General features: G+C 59.7%; 1 protein-coding gene and 1 pseudogene across 6 annotated transcripts in view; one reads left to right on the top strand and one right to left on the bottom strand.

Annotated features, from left to right (window-relative positions):
• The window catches only part of OGDH (oxoglutarate dehydrogenase), a 46,382-nt gene that overhangs the window by 17,263 nt on the left and 5,456 nt on the right, over window positions 1-23,663 (top strand). For 3 of the 6 annotated variants that reach the window (XM_036230560.1, XM_036230559.1, XM_036230558.1), the window contains exons 3-18: window positions 2,091-2,282; window positions 3,472-3,562; window positions 7,541-7,585; window positions 14,649-14,764; window positions 15,189-15,343; window positions 15,445-15,591; window positions 15,940-16,030; window positions 16,149-16,328; window positions 18,809-18,937; window positions 21,371-21,550; window positions 21,826-21,978; window positions 22,282-22,384; window positions 22,520-22,648; window positions 22,924-23,074; window positions 23,276-23,403; window positions 23,474-23,652. In XM_036230560.1, the coding sequence (XP_036086453.1) occupies window positions 2,091-2,282; window positions 3,472-3,562; window positions 7,541-7,585; window positions 14,649-14,764; window positions 15,189-15,343; window positions 15,445-15,591; window positions 15,940-16,030; window positions 16,149-16,328; window positions 18,809-18,937; window positions 21,371-21,550; window positions 21,826-21,978; window positions 22,282-22,384; window positions 22,520-22,648; window positions 22,924-23,074; window positions 23,276-23,403; window positions 23,474-23,652 (2,169 nt within the window). Of the gene's footprint in view, window positions 1-2,090; window positions 2,283-3,471; window positions 3,563-3,684; window positions 3,788-7,540; window positions 7,586-14,648; window positions 14,765-15,188; window positions 15,344-15,444; window positions 15,592-15,939; window positions 16,031-16,148; window positions 16,329-18,808; window positions 18,938-21,370; window positions 21,551-21,825; window positions 21,979-22,281; window positions 22,385-22,519; window positions 22,649-22,923; window positions 23,075-23,275; window positions 23,404-23,473; window positions 23,653-23,663 lie in introns of all 6 variants that reach the window. The other 3 variants (XM_036230563.1, XM_036230561.1, XM_036230562.1) reach the window with 3 other exon arrangements.
• Window positions 324-442, bottom strand: LOC118610949 (annotated as a pseudogene).

The raw sequence follows: 23,663 nt of genomic DNA, 5'->3' as shown, positions 1-23,663 counted from the left end.
CCATTGGCTACCCTCCAACATGGCCTGGCGGACCCTTCTCAGCCTCTCCCAGGATGTAAGGCACTCCACTTGGGCCTGCTGTAAGAGCTCCCAAAGTCAGGCATGTCGGGGTGTCTAGTGTATCAGCCCCTGTGCCCTTGTAACGAATCAGGCGGGGGTCTCACCTCGGCCCAGGGAGTGGACAGTGACCTGCCTCCCCTTTCTCTCATGAGAGCCCGTCAGTTTCTCTCTCTCTTTTTTTTTTAGGTAAGGCAACCCTTGGTTGACTTCATAGATTGCAAGGATCTTGCCAGCTTACAATCCCTTATTTTTTAAATTTTTTACGCCTACAGCACCTGGTCTTCCAAGGTGGTCTCCCATCCAAGTACTAACCAGGCCCAACCCTGCTTAGCATCCAAAATCAGACAGGATGGGGCTGGTTCAGGGTGGTGTGGCCGTAGACCCGTCGGTTTCTTTTCTCAGTGGACGTAGCAGGACTTGGTGAGTGTCAGGAGCCACCTCCACGGGGGAAGTTTGGGAGAATGGCCTTAGGGTGCCCAGTCCCTTGAGGGTTGCCTGGCCTCAGGGTACATGGGACAAGGGACTTTGTAGACAGCATTGTAGCTGGCGCCAGACAGGCATCCCAAGTCTCTTTTCTCTTATCAGCTAACATACTGACAATCAACCAGCCAGGTAACAACAAGAAGACCTTGAACAGTGAGATTTGTTAAAACATTAAAAATGGATGTTAAAGTGTAATTCACGTAAAAAGTATACACTTCTGGTTTTTGGCACATTCACCATGTCGCACAGTCATGGTAGCTTGCTGCTTTGAACTTTCTGAGTGTGCGAGGAGTGTATTCGTAACTGTGGAATGACTCAGACATTCTGCAGAGCTTCCCAGAAAGCATTTTTCACGAGAGGCCCAACTGCCCAGGGAGAGGCGGGCGTTCCAGCTCACGGCAAGTTGTCTGGCTTCCGACCAGTGGCAGCGGTCCTCGGGAGCCATCCGAGGCAGGTCCGTCTGTGCCCTGGACAGCGCTGGGAAGAGCCTGCCACAGAAGCCAAGGGACGCGAGCCCCACGTTGCCGCCCCGATCTGGCGGGCCCACTCGACCTGCACCCCGCCCCGGGCGGGCGCGCCGGATGGCGTCCTGGCAGCACTGACGAGGGCGACGAGCTCGGACCTGGCGCCATTTCCGTCCCGGCGCGTCCAGAAGTTTGTGGACGGGGGAGTGTGAGGGACAGGAGGACGCGGGGCGGAGACGGGGGGCCGGTCCCCCGTCGGCAGCCTCTGCGCCGTTGGGCAGCCCGGGTCTCGTCCTGCACTGGAGTTCTGTTACGTCTCAGTTCCTCCGATCGCTGAAGTATTTTTTAAATACGCATCACATCTTGGTGTGGCATGCATGCGCTATCACAGGTCACAATGTCTGCGCGGGTTAGACGTCGAATCATTCAAACACGAAACGGCCAAAAATAGCAAAAGGGGTAACTGGGTTCGTCCGCATGAGCACAGAGGCGGCCGGCACGGGCGGGCTCGTGCTCGCAGTCACCGACTTGCAGTCTTGCCGCTGCGGCCTGCGTGCTGGCACCTGCGCGGACCTGCGAGGACGCAGTGTGGCCCTCGCTTGGGGATGAGGACCGAGGCCCGGAGAGCGCGAGGACGCCAGAGCCCAGACTGCGAGCGGCCACCCGCAGCACAGGACGGGCGACGCGACCTCCTGGGGGGCTCAGCCCGGGCAACCCATGCAAGCCCTGGGGTCCGAGAGCCCCCTCGGGCCGTTTGTCACCATTCGAGGACCAGGCACCGCAGCCCCTCAGAAGGGCCGGGGGCACATGGGCATCGCCTCCTGCTGTAGGCTTTTGGTGGGCGGGCAGCCGAAGGGCATCACGTCCCAGGGTGAAGGGGTGCGGGAGGTGGGGCCGGCCGCCAGGACACCCAGCCACCCTCGGGGATAGACGTGGCTGCCCCAGGGAGGAGGACATCGCCCAAGCGGCTGGGCGTCACCAGGATTCGACTGGCCTGCCAGAACTGTTCTTCTGCTGGCTGACAGTGAGTGCCGGGTCCTGGGTGAGCAGTGGAGTGACGTGTGTGTTCCTTCTGTTCTCCAGTCATGGGACATTTTTTTCCGAAACACCAATGCCGGGGCGCCACCGGGCGCCGCCTACCAAAGCCCGCTGCTCTTGAGCCCGGGCGCCCTGTCTGTCGCGGCCCGTGCGCAGCCCGTGGTGGGCGCCCAGCCCCACGTGGACAAGCTGGTGGAGGACCACTTGGCGGTGCAGTCGCTCATCAGGGCCTACCAGGTAAGGCAGGCGGCCAGCCTCCCGCCAGCGTGTCATCGGGGACCACCACCCGCAGGCATGGGGCGGTCTCCCTGCCCTGGGGCCTGGGGTCCAGACTGAAGCGTGATGGGAGGGGAGGAGCCGGGACAGTCGCCCTCTGAGCGAGCCCTCTGCCTCTTTGAGCTCCTGCCCTGAGCCAGCCCCCAGTGTCTGTCCCTCGGCTGTCAAGGAAGGTCTGCGGGCAGCTCCGAGTCCCCGCAGGAGCAGTGCAGGAGGAGGGTGCTCTCCAGGAGCTGGGTCCCCTTGGCTGCCAGCGCCCCTGTCAAGGAGGGGAAGCGAGCCTGCAGAGGCGGCGGGGCTTCTGGCTCCGGAGCAGCATCCCAGACTAAAGCCAGCCGAGGCTTGTGTCCTAGGGGCCGCCTGGCGCAGCCCAGAGCCCGGACTTTAGTCCCTGGCCTGCGAGTGGTTCCGAGGATGAGGACGCTCAGCTGAACTGCTTCCTGGCCCCCGCGTGTCCCGGAGCTGTGCCACGGCCGTGCGTGGGCCGCCTCTGCCCTCCTGCAGCCGCCATGGCGTCGGGACAGGCGGCCGGCGGGGCCTCCCAGTCAGTGACGTCACGGCCATGCAAGAAGCCATGTGAGCGGCACACCTCGCCCTGACGGGTGCCCACAGCGGCTGCCGCACTCAGCCTGTGACCCCGCTGCTCTCGCGCCCTCTTACGGTGCCAGCGGCAGGTCCAGGGGGCATCCATGGCTCGGGACAGGCTGCAGGGGCTTCCTCTCACCCTTGTGTTTTAAACGGTGCGGGCCAGATGCTAAAGTCCTTGTCATAGTTGCCCGTTGTCTGCCACTATGCCCTGACCCCTCAGCAGGGACCCTGGGCCGGACCCCTGCCACCCCCACACTGGCTCTGTGCTGCCCGCCGGCCCTCCTTCCTCAGGGGCCTTCTCGTGGCCTGAGCTGACTGGGCACACACTGCAGTCCCCAGCGGAGCCATTTCCTTTCATGCAGGGAAACGGTGAGGACCCCGAGACGGGGCCCCCCGCGCCGCCGGGGAGGGGGCTCATTCTCATGGACGCGCTTGGCACGGGCGCCCGAGGCTCGCTAACAGTCAGCTGTCTGGGGTTCGCGGGTGCTCGCAGGGAAGGCGCGCAGGTGTGACTTCTACCCGCAGGGACCTGTTTAACGACTGCTTGTATTATTGCTTCCAGGTCAGGGGTCACCACATTGCAAAACTTGATCCTCTCGGAATTAGTTGTGTAAATTTTGATGGTGCTCCAGTAACTGTTTCTTCAAACGTGGGTGAGAATTAATCTGTAAACGCTAATTTTAATGTAATTTTACTTTTTTTTACCCCTTCCCTCTTTTTTTTCTCCTGTCCTCTTGTGTGTGTCCTTCCCTCTCCATCGCTGGCCCTTTCGTAGATACGAGGGCACCATGTAGCACAGCTGGACCCCCTGGGAATTTTGGATGCCGATCTGGACTCCTCCGTGCCCGCCGACATTATCTCCTCCACAGACAAACTTGGTGAGGGTCTGAGCGCGGCCAGCGCCGCGCTGCTCGGCGCCTCTGTGCCCCGCCGCGGCGGCCAGGGCCGCACGGGCAGAGGGCGAGGCTCTTCAGTTTCCTTCGTTCTGATCACTTGGAATCTGTCGCTGGTGCAGCCTCAAGTGTTTGGGGCGAGTTAGTTTTATCCCAGCTTTTCAGCCAGATTGTATGAGCTCGACTGTCTGAGTCTCAAAATTAGAAAGTGAAATTTGGGGCCTAAAAGGTTTGCGGCTCAGGGAAAAAGACGACGCCCCTGAGCAGCGGGTCAGAGGTAATCCGGAGACTCGCTCTCCTGGCCGCACGTCCCGAGCCTCAGTGCAGTGCTGCCCCTGCCTCCTGTCACGGGCCGTGTGCCCCGCTCTGCGGCGCGGCCCGCCTGCGACAGGCGGAGTCCGGAGCGAGCGCACGTCGGGTCTCGATTCTTAAACGCCGGTGATCACACTGAGGAAACTCGCAAGGCGTCCCCGGTGTGCAGAAGGCTCTCGCGGGGCGCACAGGCGGCCGCCACGCTCACGCGCACCCCTACGCTGCTCGCGTGTGCAGGGCGCGGCTGGGCTCACAGCGCAGCCGCCCCTCAGGGTAACCCCGGCTGTCACCGCGCTGCTAACCTGTGCTGCAGAAATAACGATGTGATCGGTTTCAAAATGGGCGGCTTCACAGGAAACACTGTGCATGCTAATAACACTGACGACTTCCTCCCTGCCTGATGCGGCTCTGTGGGAGGGGACAGTCTCACCCGCATACCCTGGTAGGCGTGGCCAGTGGTAACCTGGCAGGCCAGGCCCTCGGCAGGTGAGCGGCCGGTCGCAGCTCTGCCTTCAGACATGCGTGGAAAAGACGGCAGTTCTCTGCGCTGCCCCTGCTCTCAGTCCCTTGGGGGACAGGTTGGAGGAGCCCTCCTGAATGTCATTGAGTAGGGCCGGTCCAGGTCGTAGACTGTAGTCAGAGGTGACAGCTTGCTGCTCCCAGAAGTGGGCTTCTCTGTGCAGAGTACCCCAGGGCCCTGGAGCCTCCTCCCTCCTCTCTGCCACGTAGCCCTGCAGCACCCCGGCCCGACACACCTTGCTCACCTGTCCTGAAGCCTCCTGGGTACTGAGAGTCCTCCGGGCAGGGGCCTGGCCCACAGCCCTGTAGGGGGCCCTTCTCGGAGGTCACGGGTCTGCGGGCGTGGCCCAGGTCTAACATGGCAAAGCACTCGAAGAGACCAGAAGGGCCCGTGGGAGGGCGGAGCATCCTCTCCCAGTGGCATCCGTGGTTGCCATTCCTCGGTGTCAAAGTGGACCTTTTCTGGTGGTTGCTCACTGTTAGAATGGCTTGGGAACCCTAGAAGTCTCCTCCATGCCCCCTGCAGCTGGTCAGGCCAGGCAGTGCCCCAGCGACAGGCCCGGACAGCGAGCCTGGCAGTGAGGACTCAGGCCTGCCCAGCGCCCCAGCCCTCAGCTCCTCGGGCAGGGGCAGCGCCTCTTTCGTCGTTTCTAGCTCTCGGCCGTCGCAGCCTTGCTTTACGTCCCACTCTGCAATGGTGTCCCTGAGTGTGCTTCTCATGGTGAAAGTGGACATTGCAAACCAGGGACACACAGCAGTGGCCCCAGAGCCTCTTAAGCTCTTTGGAGGAAGAGACGCGGCTGCCTCTGGCCCAGAGCCCCTCAGAACCACTCAGAGAAGGTCAGGGAGCAGCCCCCCTTTGCAAGAGAAAATACAGTTTCATCCCCAGAATTTGAAATAGCGTGATGTAAAGGTTATCAGTTCTTTCTTCACAAAGGTGCGGGATTGCAAATAGCGTCAACCCCAAAAGTACGAGAGTCTGTGGGTAAATGAGCTGTGATGGGTGTGGGTTGAGGCAGCAGCGGGCCTGCCGGCCCGGCTCCTCCAGCCTCAGGCCCAGCCCCGCCAGGCCGGCCGTGTGTGTCCATGTTCCCGTCGGCCAGGTTGTTCAAAACTCAGTTACCTCCTCGGGATGGTGCCTGTAGCCTCCTGAGCCCCGCCAGGGTGAGAGCCAGGCAGCTGTCGGCGGTCTTGGGCAGTGGTGCTGGACCCTCTGGTAGAGAGACTCAGAAACGGGGTGCGCGATGGGGTGACATGCCAGGTCGTGTTGTGGTCGGTGGCGAGGACGGGGCTGCGCCCGAGTAATGGGACGCGGGGCGCAGGAGTGGTCTGGGGGAGCTGGTGGCTGCGAGGGGTCCTGGGTCCTCCGCCGCTCCCCACGCTCAGGGTCCCCACACCTCCTTCAGCAGCCCGCTCTTCCTTCCACGGGTGTGGGGAGATGGAGGCCGGAGACGCCCACGGCCACGTCTGCAGGCCCGGCGAGGGCAGGAAACCCGTGCGCAGCGGCAGCGGTTCGCGGACCGCTCAGTGTCTCCGGCGGGGCAGCACGCGAGGGGGCCTTGACGCTGGGCGGTGCCGGCCTAGGTCCCGTGCCAGCTGCTCAGACATTCTCCCGGCCCCCGAAGCCGCCTGCAGCCGTGGGCCAGACACGGGCTCCCAGGGGACGTCAGGACGTTGCACGCGGGATGGTGCAGGTGCAGCAGCTGAGTTGGGGAGACGGGGCCCTCGGTGCACCCTGGCTGAGCTTGACCGGCGGCACTGAGACGCGCCCTCGGGTGTGGGGCGCCTTCCCGATTGTGCCCAGCACACGCGGCTCTCACGCCTCCACGGGCCGGGCGGGGCGACCTGTGCGCTCTGCGCGCGGCCGGGGCGTCTGCTCTTACTCTCCTCTGGTTTGTGTCTGTTCTTTGCAGTGTATTTTTAAAATACCAAAGTGCAGGCACTCCCTTAGCTGCGGGATCTGTTCCAAGATGCCCAGTGGGTGCCCCAGGCTGTGGGTAGAGCCCAGCCCTGTGCGAACTGTTGTCTCCTGTGCACAAAGTTGCGATGGCGCTCGTGTGTAGATCCAGCTCCGTGAGAGGTGACCGACAGCACCGGGCGAGGAGGTGGGGCGGCCGGGACGGTGCCGCAGGGAGAGGCGGGCGAGCGCGGCCCTGCCGGACGCGGGCACGGGGCACGTTCTGGGTGGCAGGGAGCCGGCACACAGTCTCATCACGCCACTGAAAATGGCACGCACTCAGAAACTGGCGAGTCGTTCACTTCTCGAGTTTTCTCTTTGATGTATCTGGGCCACGATTGACTGGGGATGACTGAGCCCGCAGATGAGGGGACAGCCGTAGCGGTAGGAACAGCAGCAGCCACGCGCCCGGCACCCCGTGAACAAGCGTGGACCTTATCACCTTGCCTTCCGGTTTTCTCGGAGACGGTGCAGGTGCGGGCCCCTGGGGGCGGGGCGGGCAGGGGGCAGCGACGCAGGGGTCCTGCGTAGGCTTCCAGGGCAGGAAAGTGGAGTCTCCATCCCGCCCGGAGCAGAGCCGCGCCGCCCGCGGCCTCCGGTGGGTGCTGTTGTCCCCGCCAGCAGAAGCGAATCAGTTCCTGCCGGGCACTCGTGGGCAGGGCAGGACAGCAGGGGTGGCGACCAGTTGCCCCCGCCGGCCGCGGCACGGCACGCGCGCCCTGTTACCGCGAGGCGCCCGGCCCACCCCGCGGCCCACCAGACCTGGGGAGGGGCGTGAGCCTCCCCCTCGGCCACCCTCCCCGCCCTTTCCCTCCCCGTGCCCCTCCAGTGTCTGTCTGTCTGTCTGTCTGTCTGTGCTCCCGCGTCCCGCGCACCGGTGCCGGTGGGGGTGTGGCCCCTGACTAACCCGCCTGTCTTTTTCCTCCCGCGCCCCGCGCCCCCGTCCTCAGACCTTGCCGTTTTCCAGGACCGACTTCGAATGCTCACAGTCGGAGGTACGGACACAGCCTCTGCTCGCCGGCGCCGAGGACGCGCCCCGACAGGACGTGCGGCTTTCCCAGCATGCACTGGGGAAAGTCGGCACAGCACTGTCCCGTGCTCTGAAGTTTAATTGTTTGGAAATGTGTGTTTCTCCTGCCGTTTAGTTGTGAACTCGCAGGTAGAGCCGCTTCCGTCACGTCCATTTCCGTCCATCGTGTTCTGAGAGCATCTCCACCCCACGTGTGTCTCCATCGCTTGGCTGAGCTGCCGTGGGGGGGGCTCGCTTGCTCCTGCCGTGGCCGCCCCCCCCGCCCCCCACCCCCCCGCACTCTGGATTCCCTCAGGCTCTGCGCCCGGGGCGGGGGCCACCTCGGATCGCCCCATGTTAGAGGGATGACGGCAGGGAAGCAGGGGCCCCTCGGCGCCCCTGGGCTCCGGGCAGAGCACGTCTGAGGGATCCAGAGTGCGCGCTGCCGTCTGCCCGCTGTGCTCCCCCCGTGCCCGACGCCGAGGGGCCGCCGTTCCCTCCGCCTCCCGTCACGCGCGTGAGACCCCGGGCTGGGCAGCGCGTGGTTTCGAGGTGCCTGTAGACTCGCAGGCAGCAGCCGGAGTGACGGACCCGCGCGTCTGCCAGCCAGGTCCCCAGCGGGCGCCCTCGTCAACCGCAGCACGTCGCAGCAGGATGCCGCCGCGAGCGTGTGTCTGTCCCCACGGGGCCTGTCCCGCCGCCCCTCTGCCCCACCCTGTGCAACCCCCGGCCCCCACTGCTCTGTTCTCCGTTTCCATGACTTTGTCATTTCCAGAATGCCACACGAATGGGGTTGTGAAGGGTGATGTTTGGAAGTGGCGGCTCCCGGTCAGCGTGGTTCTCCAGAGTCTGTCTGGGTGCTTTCCTGTCAGTTTGTCCCTGTCGTTGCCTGTGGCCCACTGTGGCTTAACCGTTCGCTTGTCCACAGCCCTCGGGGTCATTTCCCTGCGTGGACTAACGGGATCTGTGGAGCTGCAGAAGTCCCAGACCCTGGTGGGTGCCGCGCGCCGGCCTGCCTTCCCCTGCCAGGTCCCGAAGGTCCCCAGCTCGACCCCAGAGGTTTTTTGTGTGTTTTTACAAGGGTTTCATAGTTTGGCATTTCCTTTTAAATCTAATTCATTTTTAGTTCATTTCTGTATAAGACAGGAAGTCCAAGTGAAGGGGTTGGTTCTGGGTTTTTGGGGGTACCTGTGGGCGTCTGGGAGCTCCAGCACCACCCACTGTGAAGGTTGGCTTCCCCTCAGGGACTCACTTCTGCACCTTTTGTCAGAGATCAGCTGGGCGGATCCGACGGGTCTGTTCTGGGGTCCGCTGTTCTTCGGTCTGTGAGTGTCACCCGCCGGTGCCATCCTGTGTAGAATGTTGTAACCGCTGCACTCGGCCTTCCCTTCTCAGAATCGCCTCGGCTGTTCGGGGCTTGTCTCCGTTTCCAGGAAACTCGCTGACGTCTGGTGGAAACCGCGTCCAGCCCACAGACGGGTGTCGGCACCGATGGGTGTGCAGGCCGCTCACGGCTCTTGACGCCTCCTGTCAGCCTTGTGTACTTTTCAGCACGCGAGGTCCGAACTCCGTACGTGTTTTGTTAGATTCACACCTAAGCGTTTCTTTTTTCTTTTTGATATTAGTGCCTACGCATTCGTCACTAATTGTTAGAGGTAACAGTTGACTTTTTTTTTTCCTGTTGCGTCCTGTGTCCTTGCTGAGCTTGCTTATTCTAGGGCGTTTTTTTATTTTTGGATTCCTTAGGATTTTTCTCTGTAGGCAATCGTGTCATCTGAAAAGAGAGACAATGATTTCTTCCTTTCCGATCCGCGCCTTTTCGTGCCCGCTGTGCCCTGGCTGGGACTCCCAGCACCGTTGAGTGACTGTGACAGTGAGCGCCCTGCCCTGCCCCCCGACTCGGGGTGCATGCTCAGCCGCAGGTTTGTAGATGCCCCACCTGGTGGACGGGGTCCTCCTTCGCTCCTGTTTTTAATTGCGATTGGTGGGAAATTTTGTCAGTTACTTTCTTCTGCATCTGTTGTGATCATGTGATTTTCGTCCTTTAACCTGATGGACGGGTGGATCAGACTGATTGATCTTCAAATGCTGAACCAACCGTTACTACTAGACTAGGTCTCACTGAGTCACGGCACGTGACTCTTTCTGTGTCTCGCTGCATCCACATCGTTATTTTTTTGCATTTGTATTCATGAGGGAAATTAGTCTATAATTTTCTGTTTTTAACTGTCTTTTCTCATGATATCATGGTAATTCTAGCTTCATAAAATGAGTTCAGACGTTTTCTTCCTACTTTATTTTCTGGAAGAGATTGTGTAGAATTGCAGTTAGTCCTTTTTAAACATTTGACAGAATTTTCCGGCAAAACCATCTGGGTTTGGAGATTTCTTTTTCAGGAGCTTTTCGATTATGAGTTCCGTTTCCCAAGTCGCCGTAGATCCGTTTGGCGGCCTGTTTCCTGCCGGGTGAGGAACGGCAGTTCGCGTGGCTCTGGGAGCGGCACGCGAGTCGTCGCGTGTGCGCACGTGGGGCTCGTCCGTCACGTTTCCTCGCTGTCCGCTGGAAGCCTGTGAGGTCTGCGCTGGTGCCGCGCCCTTGCTGGCGGCGTCGATCTGTGCCTTCTCTTGTTCTTAGAGGTGTGTCAGTGCCGTTGGTGGGGCCGTGAACCAGCTCCTTGTTTCGCTGATTTTTCTCTTGTTCTCTGGTTTCCAGTGTCATTGATTTCTGCTCTATTTCCTGACTTCTGGTTCCTTCTCAGTTGGGCAGGAGTTTCCAGTTGTGGTGGGAGCTTAGGTAACTGACCGGAGACTTCCTTCGTGGGCCTTTGCTGCTGTAAGCTTCCCGGTCAGGACTGCTTTAGCTGTCCCACAGGCTTCAGTGTGTCGTATTTTTATTTAGTTCCATGTATTTTTTGATGTCCCTCGAGATTTCCTCCTTGACCCATGGATCATTTAGTTTCCAAGAATTTTGAGATTTTTCTTTTATTTTTTGTTACTGATAGTTTGGTTCATTGTGGTTGGAGAATCACCCCGTATGATTTCAGTTCTGCTTCATTCGTTGGGGTTTTTATGGCCTCGCGTATCACCCGTCTTGGCATATTTTCCATGGACACCTGAATGTGTTGCTGTCGGGCGACGTGTTCCGTAAGCGCCCATCGGGTCCCGATGGCTGCCCGTTGTCGAATCCTACATCCTTGCCGATTTTCGGTCTAGTTTTTCAGTCAGTTACCATAAGGACGGTGTTGAAATCTCCAGCTGTAACGGTAGTTTGTCTGTTTCTCTTTCCAGTCTCATCAGGTTTGGGTTCGCATATTTCGCGACTTTGTTGTTTGGTGCATGTACATGTAGAATCGCTGTCTTTTGGGTGGATCGCCCTATTGTGTGATGTCACCCTCTGACTGGTCATTTTCTTTGCTCTGATGTCTGCTCTTCCTGATGATCATACAACCAGACACACCTGTTTTTGCTTGATTGTATCTATGATATACTTTTTTTCCATCCTTTTACTTTCAGTCTGCCCTTGTTATTGTATTTGAAGTGAGTTTCTTATAGATAAGCATATTGTTGGGTCCTTTTTTTTAATCCACTCCGCTAATCTCTGTCTGCTAATTGGTATACTTAGATCATTTATATTTAATGTAATCGATATGTTAGGGCCCAAGTCTATCATTTTATTCTTTATTTTCTGTTTGTTTTCTTTTTCATTTCTCTGGTTTTTTTCCGACTTGCAGTGTGTTTTTAAGCGAATATTTTTAAATTCCATCTTTATATGTAGTAATTTTGGTCATATCTCTTTTGCGTTTTTAGCCTTTTTGATGGTTGTCTAGGTGTGAGATTATACATACGTATCTGTCACAGTCTGCTGGTGTCATCGTTTTACCAGTTCAAGTGAAGTTGAGGCGTGGACCTTCCTTTACATCCCCTCTTCTTCTCCTTTAAAATGTAGTTGTCTTACGCGTTTCATCTACATAACGTTGAGAACCACATCAGCCAGTGTTATAAAATTTGCCATGACCATCCAACAGTTCAGAAGACACAGAGGAGAAGGAAGTCTGTGTTATTTGGCCATTTTTTTGCTTTCCACATTTCTTCCTCCCTCCTGATGTCTGAGATTCCTTCCGATGCCATTTCCTTTCTGTTTAGAAGGAACTTCCTTTAGCCATCCATTTAGGTAGCAGTTCTCTTAGTTTCCTTCTTCTGAGAATGTCTCAATTTCCCCTTCACTCCTGAAGGGCGTTGTCACTGGCCGCGGGGTTCTAGGGAGACGGCTCTTCCCTTTCAGCTCTAAAGAGTGTGGTGCCGCTCCCTTCGGGGTCCGTGGTTTCTCATGAGAACTCCATTTGAGCTGCTTGTCCCTCCAAGTAAGATACCGTTTTACTCTGTTTTCAAAACTTTTTCTTTAATTTTCAGAGGTCGAATTATGCTGTGTTTTGGCATGGATCTCTTTGGGTTTATCCTGTGAATTCACTCAGCCTCTTAAATTTTTGGGTTTACATCTTTTGCCATATTCGAGAAGTTTTCAGCCATTATTTTCCAAGTTCCTCTTCAGCCACCTCCTTCTCCTCCTCCTCGGGGTACATCGACGTGAATGTGAGACCTTTTCTTCTAGGGTCACATGTCTTCATTCCTTTTCCAGTACATTTTCTCTCCTCTCATGTCTTGTCCCCAAGTTCGCTGATCTCAGCCCAGATTCTGCCACTGACGCCACCTACTGAGTTGTAATTTAGGTTGTTACACTTCACAGTTTCAGATTTTCCCACTTGATCCTTCTTTGTATCTTCAGTTTTTTCAGACTTTCTGTTTCTTTGCTGAGTTGTAATCTTTTTTCATTTGTCTCTGTTGTGTTCTGCTGAAATCAGGTGATGATGGCTCCTTGAGAATCTGAGGCAATTCCAACGTCTGTGTCCTGTTGCTGTTTCTTGGCATTCAGGCCGAGCTATTCCTGGTTCTTGTTAGGAGTGATTGTGTTTTGAAACCAGGACATTTGGGGGTGAGGAGACTTGGCATCTTCCTTCTCTGCTACAGCAGTCCCCTCTGACTGTGCCCTGCTGGGAGGCCCCTCGTTATTCCCAGGAAGGGACGGACATCCCAGTCTTCCGAGGCCTCTGCTGACACTGCGTGGGGAGCGGGCTGGCACACTGCCTCCCGGGGGGGATGAAAATGTGGGCGCCTCCTGGGCCTTGTCTGAAACCTTGGGTGGGGGCGGGGGCAGAGCACCGCAGCCTGGCCAGGGCGTGGGTGGGTTTGCAGCGCTCTGTGTTTGGGCGAAGCGGGCAGTGGGCCTGCCCGGCTGGGCTGCCCTCTCCTGGTCTTTGAGCAAAAGCAGCTTTTGCTGGGGCTCGCTTCCAAGTCCGGGACCCCCTGGGCGGTCAGCCTCCTTCCACACGTGCAGAGTCATCTTATCTGTGGTGCCTGAGGTTTTAGCTGCACTGGGTGAGGGGTAGGGAGGAAGACATATTCTCCGCCCTCCCGGAAGCCAGCGGCTAGAATTTAATTTTTCTGATGACCGGAGAACTCAGAAGCAGGGCCAGCGGTTTTGAGGTTCAGCAGCCGAGAGTGACCCGTTTAGGAGGATGGAAGTGAAGAATCGCAGCCACGGTGAGGCCGAGGGCTTTTCTTGCTGAACGGCCGTGGGAAGCCAGGTTCTCCCCATACCTCACTGTCACCGCCACGGTCCAGGTGTCCCCACAGCATGTGCATGCTGGGCTCTGCCGAGGCCCTGATCAGCGTTCTAGGGAGACCCTCAGCTCGGAAAGTGCCCCCGCGGGGCTTTGGTTTTCCCATGGACACCGGCGTGGGGCTGCGGACGGCAGGGGGCGGGAGCGGCGCCCGGCCTCGGTAGAGTAGCAGCTGGACTCGTCGCCGAGCTGCACCCAGCCGGCGTCCCACACCCCGACCCAGGAGGGGAGCCGGGCTGCTGCTGTTTCACTGAAACAAAAAGTTTGTGACATGGAGGCTTTGCTTTTAAGACTCAAACCGCATGTCGTGAGGACAGACACGTTACAGCTGCAGTTGTCCCCGAGCCGCCTGCAGGGGAGGTTCCCGGCCACCGTGGTGAGCTCTGGGCCTGGAGCCTGGGACTGTGCATGTCCCAGGCTCTGAGACCGGACACGCAGCTGTGTTTGCAGGCGGCTGCCAGGGCCCAAGCCAGGGGCAGGCGTCCGTCCAGGCTGGGTGGGGGCCGACCCTAAGTGTCACCTGACAGGTCCCTCCAGGTCCTTTCCCCTTTGAGAATTATCGTGACAGGAATCCAGCACGTGATGCTGAGAAAGCTCTTCCATCACGTTCCCGTCAGGGCGAAAGAGGCTCTCAGGTGAGGCGGCCGGGGGAGCCGGCGCCCGGCGGTGGCAGTGACTGTCAGTCAGCCGGGGGGTGCCGGTCAGGGGCAGGTGGCGAGCGCACAGTCAGGCGGTAGAGCCGTGGCAGCCCTGATCGGGGGAGCGAGAACTGGGCCTGTGTCTGCGAGGACCACGCGCCGCAGTCTGCCCGTGTCCCCGGGAGGACGCGTCTCCTCAGGGACAGCCGCGTGGCCCTCGCTCTGCGGCCCGCAGCTCTCCCACAGACCAGCCGCTGCTTGGTGACCGTCCCTCACTTCTCAGCCCCCTGCTTCCTCGCACTCACCGCACATGAACATCGTCTCAGTGTGAGACACACGTGGCCTGTTGTAACCAGCTCCTCATCTTCTGCTTCCTTAACTCTCTGTCGCTGGCTCTCTGACCGACCTACCCAGCGTCTTTTCAAACCAAAATTGTTTGGTGTCTTTGGGACCTTGCAATGCTTTTTTTTCTGAATTATGAATAATCAGTCGGTGCGCTGAACTGGCATACGTATACATGTGAATCTTACTGTCACTTACCTATAACACCCAGTAACATCCTCAGCTTCTGTTTGTTGCTGAATTTTGTGTTTTTAGCCATAAAATGTTATTTTCCCGCGTAGCAGACGTTTTTATGATTTTTCTCTTCCCTCTTCTCTCTTCCGGGGAGCCCCTCCCCCTTTCCATAAACTGTGGCCCCCGTGCGGCTGTGCCCGTCTCTCCTCGCCCCGCAGGGTTCTACGGCCTGGACGAGTCTGACCTGGACAAGGTCTTCCACCTGCCGACCACCACGTTCATCGGGGGCCAGGAGCCGGCGCTTCCGCTGCGCGAGATCATCCGGCGGCTGGAGGTGAGGCCCGCGCGGGCAGGGGCCCCCGGCCAGGCCGGCACTTTCTTAATCCCATACTTTTTAAAATGTAAGGGAAACGGAACTTTTTCCTATTTCAAGGAATAAAAAAAATCGTGGTTTCTCTTTTTACAATCAACCATAGAAAGGGGAAAACCATTGCTGTCGTCCGATCCCCCTGGGACCTGACTTCAGATTGGGAGGTCCCTAGCGCGTCGCACGAGCCCAGGCTGCTCGCTCCTCCTGCCCGCCCCTGTTCCCTCTTCTTCCCTCCCTCCTTTTGGGGCTCAGGCACTAAGCGTGTGGGCACCTTGAACGCACACACAGAGCTGGCCTCTGCCTGCCACCTTGGGCTCCGGGCTGTGTGGAAGGGGGGCCCCACCCCCCTGGCCTGTGGTCAGGCGGGCGCGCCCGTCTCTGCGCACAGATGGCCTACTGTCAGCACATCGGGGTCGAGTTCATGTTCATCAACGACCTGGAGCAGTGCCAGTGGATCCGGCGGAAGTTCGAGACGCCCGGGGTCATGCAGTTCACCAACGAGGAGAAGCGGACACTGCTTGCCCGGCTCGTGCGGTCCACCAGGTGCGGGCCGTGTGGGGTGGGCCTGGCGACCGGGTTGGGTGGCTTTGGGGAGTGGCGTCAGGCCTGTGACTTGCTCCCGGTGGCGGCCGGGCCCCGTGCAGGTTTGAGGAGTTTCTGCAGCGGAAGTGGTCATCCGAGAAGCGCTTCGGCCTAGAAGGCTGCGAGGTGCTGATCCCGGCCCTCAAGACCATCATCGACAAGTCCAGCGAGAATGGCGTGGACTACGTCATCATGGGGATGCCACACAGGTGCCTGCCCGCTCGTCCTCCCACCCTCGCGCCCAGCTCGCCTGTCCCCTCACTCTGCACGCACTGTCACGCCCAAGGCACGCTGGTTCCGGACAGCACGTTGGCCTGGCGCCGTGTCTTATAGAAATGAGGTGCAGATGCCCCTGTCGGGGGCACAGCAGAGAGGCCGGCCGAGCGGGGAGCGTGCTCGGGGCCACGACCACGGCGGCTCTGCCGCCCTCCTGCCCGCCGTGGCTGCGCGTGCTGTGCTCCATGCTCGTCCCGGGCAGCCGGGCAGGTGCTGCCTGGCCCCGGGGGCGGAGGGAGTGCCGGGGCACCCCGTGGCCCTGCTCACCCCATGTGTCCCAGGGGGCGGCTGAACGTGCTTGCCAACGTCATCCGGAAGGAGCTGGAGCAGATCTTCTGTCAGTTCGATTCGAAGCTGGAGGCAGCTGACGAGGTGAGGCGCCTGGCGGCCTGCACCCCCCGCCGCGTGCGGGGCAGGCCCCGTCCTCCCAGTGGTGGGTGCGGGGCGGTCAGCTGCCGCCTCGGCCTGGGCCTCACTGGTCGCTCGTCAGGGCTCCGGGGACGTGAAGTACCACCTGGGCATGTACCACCGGCGCATCAACCGCGTGACGGACAGGAACATCACCCTGTCACTGGTGGCGAACCCTTCCCACCTCGAGGCCGCCGACCCCGTGGTGATGGGCAAGACCAAGGCCGAGCAGTTCTACTGCGGGGACACCGAGGGAAAGAAGGTAAGGTCGCAGGTCCGGGCAGTGCCATGGACGGGCCCCGCTGGCGGGTCTGCTTCCTCCCAGCTCGTGACACCCCGCCTGGCAGGGCCTGGGTGCTCCCTCCGCCCCGGTTCTGTGGAGCAGCCCGCTCTGCAGTGTCATGTTGGACAGAGGCATTTTCGCTGAGCGGGAGGCAGGGCCTGGGCAGGCGCCAAGGCTCACAGACTGGCGTGTGGGGCAGTGGCACAGACGGCCGCATGGCCCGTGGGCGACAGGTCTCCAGGTGCGGGGCATGGGTGCTGAGCGCTGGCCGGCCTGCTCTGCACAGAAATCCTGATGTTTGCAGTTGGTGGCCCAGTTGGCTCTCGTGACAGAAGTGTGTCTGGTGGCCGTGCGCCTCTCCTTCCCGGCCCCAGAGCTGCTCAGGCTGGAAAATGGCGCGTGCATGAGCGTCCGGCGGGGCGAGCTGGCGGGGAACCTCAGGGGTGGGTGCACTGGCCGCAGCAGCAGGATCAAGGCAGTCGGAGTGGGCGCCGTCACACCTCACCGAGACGGCTGCAGGGTCTGGGGCTGGCAGGTGCACAGAGATGGAGGCGGAGTGGGGTGCTGCCCACAGATGCTCTGGGGAGTCGGACGTTTTGGAAGCGGGATCGGGGACCAGTCCACGGGGTTCAGTTTGAGGCACGGGGAGTCCACGTGCCCCGTTCTTGAAGGGCTGGAAGAAGAGGAAGTGCCGTCAGACAGGCCGGGGCCAGGGTGGCCTTGGGGACGTTCCTGCGCCACAGAGAAAGACTGTCTGGCATTTCCACGGCCCTCGGTGGGACATCAGGAGCCAGGGAGGGGGCTGAGATGTCAGAAAGCTCTGCAACGTCTTGATTCATAAATTATATGCAAAAGCCATTTGAGCAGTGTCACTGGGACTGCTGGGGACGTCACGCAAAGGAATGGAGTGCATCCTCAGTGCTGTCGGGAGTGTGGGCCACAGGTGCTACTTCTCCCTGGGTGGTGCGGACATCTGCTTCAGGGAGCAGCCCTGTCCCCCACGTATGCGCAGATTGTCACGCGGCTCTCCTCACTCCTGTCCCAAACGCCAGGCATGCCCCGGCCTCTGTGAGACCCACGGCTCGGAGCTGGAGGGCGCCGCGCAGCCCTGAGCAGCAACACAGCCGAGGCCGGGCGTGTCCCCAGCCTGCAGGGCCGAGCCAGCCCATCGGACTCAGGGCCGCATGGCCTTGGGCTGCTGTGGGCCTGCAGCAGAGACCTGCCCCTGCCAGGGTCCCGAGGGGCCGCAGGGCACTGTTGGCACAAGGCACACCGGGCGAGGGGACCGGAGGCAGCTGGGCTAGGGCACGGCCTCACCACATCAGGGGGGACAGTGCAGTGACAGCAGGGAGGGGCCCCGAGGTGCTGGCAGTGAAGGCGTGTCACCAAGGAGAAAGACCGTGGCTGCGGCGGCCTTCTGCCCAGCAGCCTCTGTCTGGGGCCCGCGAAGCTGCTCCCCGCTAGGGGGCACCGCACAGAGCCGACACCGTCCGCCGTCCCCAAAGGCGGGGCATGTGGGGTTCTGCCAAAAGACAGATTTTGTCCCCGAAAAGTCCTCGTGGATCTTCTCCTGGCACTGGAGACCAAGCTGGCGACAGGAGCTAGTGCGCACCCAGGCAGGGGTGCAGCAGGGGTGTGGGGCACCGAGCCAGCGGGCTCGCTGTGGAGGGCAGCGGGGTGTGGCACGACGCAGGGGCGTCTGTAACCGTGTGAGTAGGAAGGCACGGGAGGGCTGGGCTGGGGCCGAGGCAGCACGCCGACCCTGCGCAGATCCGTGTCCCCGCGCGCACACGACCTGCCCGTCCGCTTTGTGGCTCTGCCAGAAGCATCTGGAAGGGACCATGCCCCAGCGAGCAGTGCGCACACGCACCCTGCTCTCAGTGCCGCCTCTGCTGCAGCCCCCGGGCTCCCCAGGGAGACGTGTGATCGCGGGGCCTGGCAGCAGCGGCACCTGGCGAGCCCCGGGACCCATGCCACGCCTGGGACAGTGCGGGGGGCTCGGTGACAGCCGACACGCCGGGGTCTGTGGGCACAGGCTGGCGCGGGGAGCGGAAGGCGAGGGCTGCTCAGGCGCCGCGTGCAGACGTGGGGCGGCACCGGCACCGCGGCGGGGCAGGAGTCAGTCCTCAGAGCACCAGCACGGCCTCGCTGCCCAGGACGCACAGGCGGCTGCCTGTCAGGCGAGGGTGTGGAGAAGGATACGATGTCACAGGGGATGCAGGCGGTGGCCCCGAAGCGGCACCCCATGCGCCCAGGGTCTGGGCTCATTGTCAAGATAGCAGCAGCACAGGGTGGGGTCTGGGCCAGTGCTGCCTTCAGGTGGGACCCGCATGGCTGAGTCTGAAATCACTTCAAAAAAAACCATTTGGAAGGCGGACTGCAACTCAGTGTCCAGTGGCCATTGTGGAGGTGGCGGTCAGGACTACACTGAACTTGGGGTCTTCCTTGCATGTCTACAGGTCATGTCCATCCTTTTGCATGGGGACGCTGCGTTTGCCGGCCAGGGCATCGTGTACGAGACCTTCCACCTGAGCGACCTGCCGTCCTACACGACTCACGGCACCGTCCACGTGGTCGTCAACAACCAGGTACCCCACCTTTGCCGCAGGCGAAGCCCTCCGGCTGTCCGAGGGCGCTCTGCTCCATCAGACGCCGCTCCGCTGTGCGCGGCGCCTGTCCTTTTCTCATAAAGAAACCTTGATGACGCAGAGACTCAAAGTGAGGAAACTTTCATCGCCCTGTTTAAGACAGTGATGTTATTTTAGAGCATTTTTTCCTAGATCCTCGAGTACACGTGGACGGCCGCTGTTCTCTAAGAAACGCGGATCGTAGCCGCTCATTTTCTCACTTCGTTGTGAAGTGCTCATGAGACGCGCTTAGTGGGAGCGTCCATTGTCGATTGCTTCACAAAATACACTTGCCATGTCGTTAGGCTTTTAGGGTTCGCATTTTTCACTGTTTCAGGTAAGGCCGTGACGGACATTCTCATAAGTACACATTTCTGCTCCCTGTCATTGTTATCTATCTGTTAACAATACGGCAGCCACATCCAAGGGTGCAGGGCACCAGCCCGTGAGTGTGACCGCTCTGCGTTTCCCTAAATGCCAGCAGGCGTTGGCACCTTTCCATGCACACCAGTGTCTGCTCGTCGTTTGACGAAGGGTTTGTTCAGAGTTTTGCCTGGGGGTGTTGGTGTTTGTTTTATTATTAAAATTTGAGAGTTGCGTATTGATTCTGGATGCAAGTCTCTTGTCAGAGATGTGTTTTGTAAAGATTTTCTCTTAGTCTGTGATTTATCATCATCATCTTCTTACCAGTGTCTTTGACAGAGTACAATTTTTATTTTGGTGAAGTTCAATTTATGAATTTTTTCTTTTTACGGATCATGTTTTTGGTGTCAGATCTAAGAAAACTTTGCCTTACCAAGGTCACAGATTTTCTCCGTATCTTGTAAAAGTTTCATAGTTTTGTGTTTTATATTTAATCTATGCTACAGTTGGAGTTTGGCGTTCTTTCTCGCTCATAAATATCCAGTTGTTACAGCACAGTTTGTCAAAAGGACTTTCTTTTGTTGAAAATGAGGTGACCGTGTGCATGTGGGTCTTCACGAGTCTGTCCTTTGCCGAACCACAGTCTCGACCCCGTGCCTTCGTTGTGAGGCTTCAAACCAAGCCGTGTGCGTCCTCCAACTCGGCTGCTGTCCTCAGCCGTTCTGCCATCCCGGATGGTTCGCTGCGTCATGAGAGCTTCGGAACCTGTGTCCATCCCCACGGAAACGCGTGCCGTGTCTTGCTGGGAAATGCACCGAGTCAGCAGCTCTGTTTGAGAAGAATCGCAGTCGCGACCGTGCCGAGCCCTCCCGTCTGAGAATACAGCGGATCTCGCCACTTAGGTTTTCTTTTTTCTTGACGCCTACAGCACCTGGTCTTCCTAGGTGGTCTCCCATCTAAGTGCCGGCCGGGCCCGGCCCTGCTCCGCTTCCGGGGTCAGACGCGATCGGGCGCTCGGGAGCTCGGGCACGTCCAGGGCGGCGCGGCCGTCGACTTAGATTTTCGTTTTGCTCATAGGTACTTTGTAGCTCTCGGCGCACAGATCCTGCACGTGTTTTGTTAGGTTTATACCAGAATATTTTATTGCTTTGGAACTATTAATAGTACTTTTAAATGTATGTCTAATTGTTACTAGGATTTAGAAATAATTTAGTTTTACGTTTTGTACAGTTTATTTTTACATTCTACAACCTTACTAAACTCACACTTAGGTTTTCTGAGGGTTCTTTGGAGCGTTCTGTGCAGATGCGATCGTGTGGTCTCGTTGGAGAGTTTTATTTCTTCCGTTTCGGTCCGTGTGTGTGTGCCGTGTGTTTCTTTTCCTTCCCCTGCTGCACTGGCAGGGACCGCACCATGTGGGTGACGTACAGTCCCTGCCCCTGTCCCCAGTCTTAGGAGGGAAGCGTTGAGCCTGTGGTCTGACCTGGTGATAAATGGGGTGCGGACTGTAGGGTCGTGTGGACGTCTTTTGTCAGGCAAGAGGACCTCCTTCTGTCCCCAGTGCGTGGACAGAGTTAATCAGGAGTGGACGTTGACTTCCGTCATATACTTCTCTGCATCTGTTACAGGAATCGTGTGGGCTGCTAACAGTGATTGTTTTTTGAATGTGGAATTTTTGTATCTGTGTTCATGAGAGATGTTGGTCTGTAGTTTCATACCGTCTTTCTGGTTTTGATACTGGCCTCATAAAATAAGTTGGAAACTGTTCCCTCTTCTGTTTTCCAGAAAAGTGTATAGAATTGATACTATTCGCTCTGTAAATGTCGAGTAGAATTTGCCGATAAAAGATTTCTGGGCCTAGAGTTTTCTTTATGGGAAGATTTTTTTTCCCCGGCATCCTCAGTTTTCAGATGTTGGACCATGTGCGTCTTAGCACTGGTGTGCGTCTTAGCACTGGCCCCCATGTGCCCTCCGGCACCATGCCCAGCAACGTGTCCCGTGCCCCCTGGCCAAGCTGTGTGTCCCTTGCAGATCGGCTTCACCACGGACCCGCGCATGGCCCGCTCCTCACCCTACCCCACTGACGTGGCCCGCGTTGTGAATGCCCCAATTTTCCATGTGAACTCTGATGACCCGGAGGCTGTCATGTACGTGTGCAAAGTGGCTGCCGAGTGGAGGAGTACCTTCCACAAGGACGTGGTAGTGGACCTGGTGAGTGACTCGCGCCCTGTCCCCAGGGGCTTCCAGTCCAAGGCTGGGTGAGCTGAGCCGGGGAGGAGGCCCGTCGGGCCCTGTCCCGAGGCATTCCCAGGCCACTCTTGCTTCATCTCATGTGACAGTCCAGGCAGCTGTAGTGTGTGAAGGAGCGATAGATAGGACACTGGGCCTTGCGGTAAACCAAGGCCTTACCGGGAGGGATAGGCCCATCCTCGCAGATCCCGAGCCCAGCCCCAGGGTCCCTGACACTGGCGTCCGGCTGCCCCTAGGTGTGTTACCGGCGCAACGGCCACAACGAGATGGACGAGCCCATGTTTACGCAGCCGCTCATGTACAAGCAGATCCGCAAGCAGAAGCCCGTGCTGCAGAAGTACGCAGAGCTGCTGGTGTCGCAGGGCGTGGTCAACCAGCCTGAGTATGAGGTGCGCGCGCCAGGCCCTGCCGGGCTTGGAGGCCGGGACCGCGCCGGGCCAGCACTCCCAGCAGAGCCGCCGTCCCGGTGAGGACGTGCAAAGTGCTTGGTGCTGGGGCGGTGGCTGCCGTGTGCCTTGCTAGCTGGCAGCGTGGTGTCCAGGGTGAGAGGTGCTGCAGACCCAGCTCAGAGCGGGCCTACGTGTGCGGTTGGGTGTGCGTGGTCAGGAAGGGGGCCGGGCAGGGTGCCCGGGGGTGGGGCTGCGGCCGGCGCCTGTGGGGACCGTCCTGACGCCCGCGGGGCCGCCCTGCAGGAGGAGATCTCCAAGTACGACAAGATCTGCGAGGAGGCCTTCGCCAGGTCCAAGGACGAGAAGATCCTGCACATCAAGCACTGGCTGGACTCCCCCTGGCCTGGTGAGCGGGGCGTCGCACGGGGTCCTGCGTCAGGGGCCCGCACGGGCGACACCACAGGCCTCTGCACGGTGCTCATGTGGCCGCGGGGCGGGACTCGCAGCGTGCGGCTCAGCCAGCGTGCCCCTCCTGTCCTAGGTTTCTTCACCCTGGACGGGCAGCCCAGGAGCATGTCCTGCCCCTCCACGGGCCTGGAGGAGGATGTCCTCACGCACATTGGGAACGTGGCCAGCTCCGTGCCCGTGGAGAACTTCACCATCCATGGAGGCAAGGACCCTGCGCTGACCCTCAGAAACCCTCTCCAGCACGGGACCAGCTTCCCCGCTGCAGTCCTCACTCGCCCAAGGCAGGGCGTTGACTGTGGGGAGCCCGCTCCCCTCCCTGCCACCGGGCGTGGCCCTCACTGGTGGCAGTGGAGGGAAAGGTGGGACGTCTGGCCTCTCCCTGGCCTGTCTCCACGGGCGCCCTTCCACGCCCTCCCAGGGAGGCTTGCTCTGCCTGCGGGAGGAGAGGGATGGTCGGCGAGCACCGTGTCTCCGCAGGGCTGAGCCGCATCCTGAAAACCCGCGGGGAGATGGTGAAGAACAGGACCGTGGACTGGGCCCTGGCGGAGTACATGGCCTTCGGCTCCCTGCTGAAGGAGGGCATCCACATCCGGCTGAGCGGCCAGGACGTGGAGCGGGGCACCTTCAGGTGAGGCGCTCGCGGGCCCTGGAGCACAGGTGACAGCGTGGGGCTCTGGCGCCCCCGTCCCCAAAGAAGACGGCCCAGGCCCTGAGCAGGCCGTCCCACTCGACGTGGCTGCGTCGCGGGAGCTGGGCTCTGTGGCTCTCCGGCCACCGTCTGCGCGGGGTCTGTGTGTCCTGCCTGCTCATCTGTGCTGTCCTGCCGCAGCCACCGCCACCACGTGCTACATGACCAGAACGTGGACAAGAAGACCTGCATCCCCATGAACCACCTGTGGCCCAACCAGGCCCCCTACACCGTGTGCAACAGCTCGCTGTCGGAGTACGGCGTCCTGGGTGAGAGCCCGCGCTCGGCCCCGCCCGCCCCCGCCCGCCCCCGCAGCGCCCTGACGCCCTCGCTCCGCAGGCTTCGAGCTGGGCTTCGCCATGGCCAGTCCGAACGCCCTGGTGCTCTGGGAGGCTCAGTTTGGCGACTTCCACAACACAGCCCAGTGCATCATCGACCAGTTCATCTGCCCCGGACAGGCCAAGTGGGTGCGACAGAACGGCATCGTGCTGCTGCTGCCGCACGGCATGGAGGGCATGGTGAGCCGCTC

This window comes from Rousettus aegyptiacus, unplaced genomic scaffold, assembly GCF_014176215.1.
Source record: "Rousettus aegyptiacus isolate mRouAeg1 unplaced genomic scaffold, mRouAeg1.p scaffold_m13_p_13, whole genome shotgun sequence".
NCBI lineage: Eukaryota > Metazoa > Chordata > Mammalia > Chiroptera > Pteropodidae > Rousettus > Rousettus aegyptiacus.
Note: the sequence above shows the minus strand (reverse complement) of the source record. Positions and strands in the feature narration are given on the sequence as shown.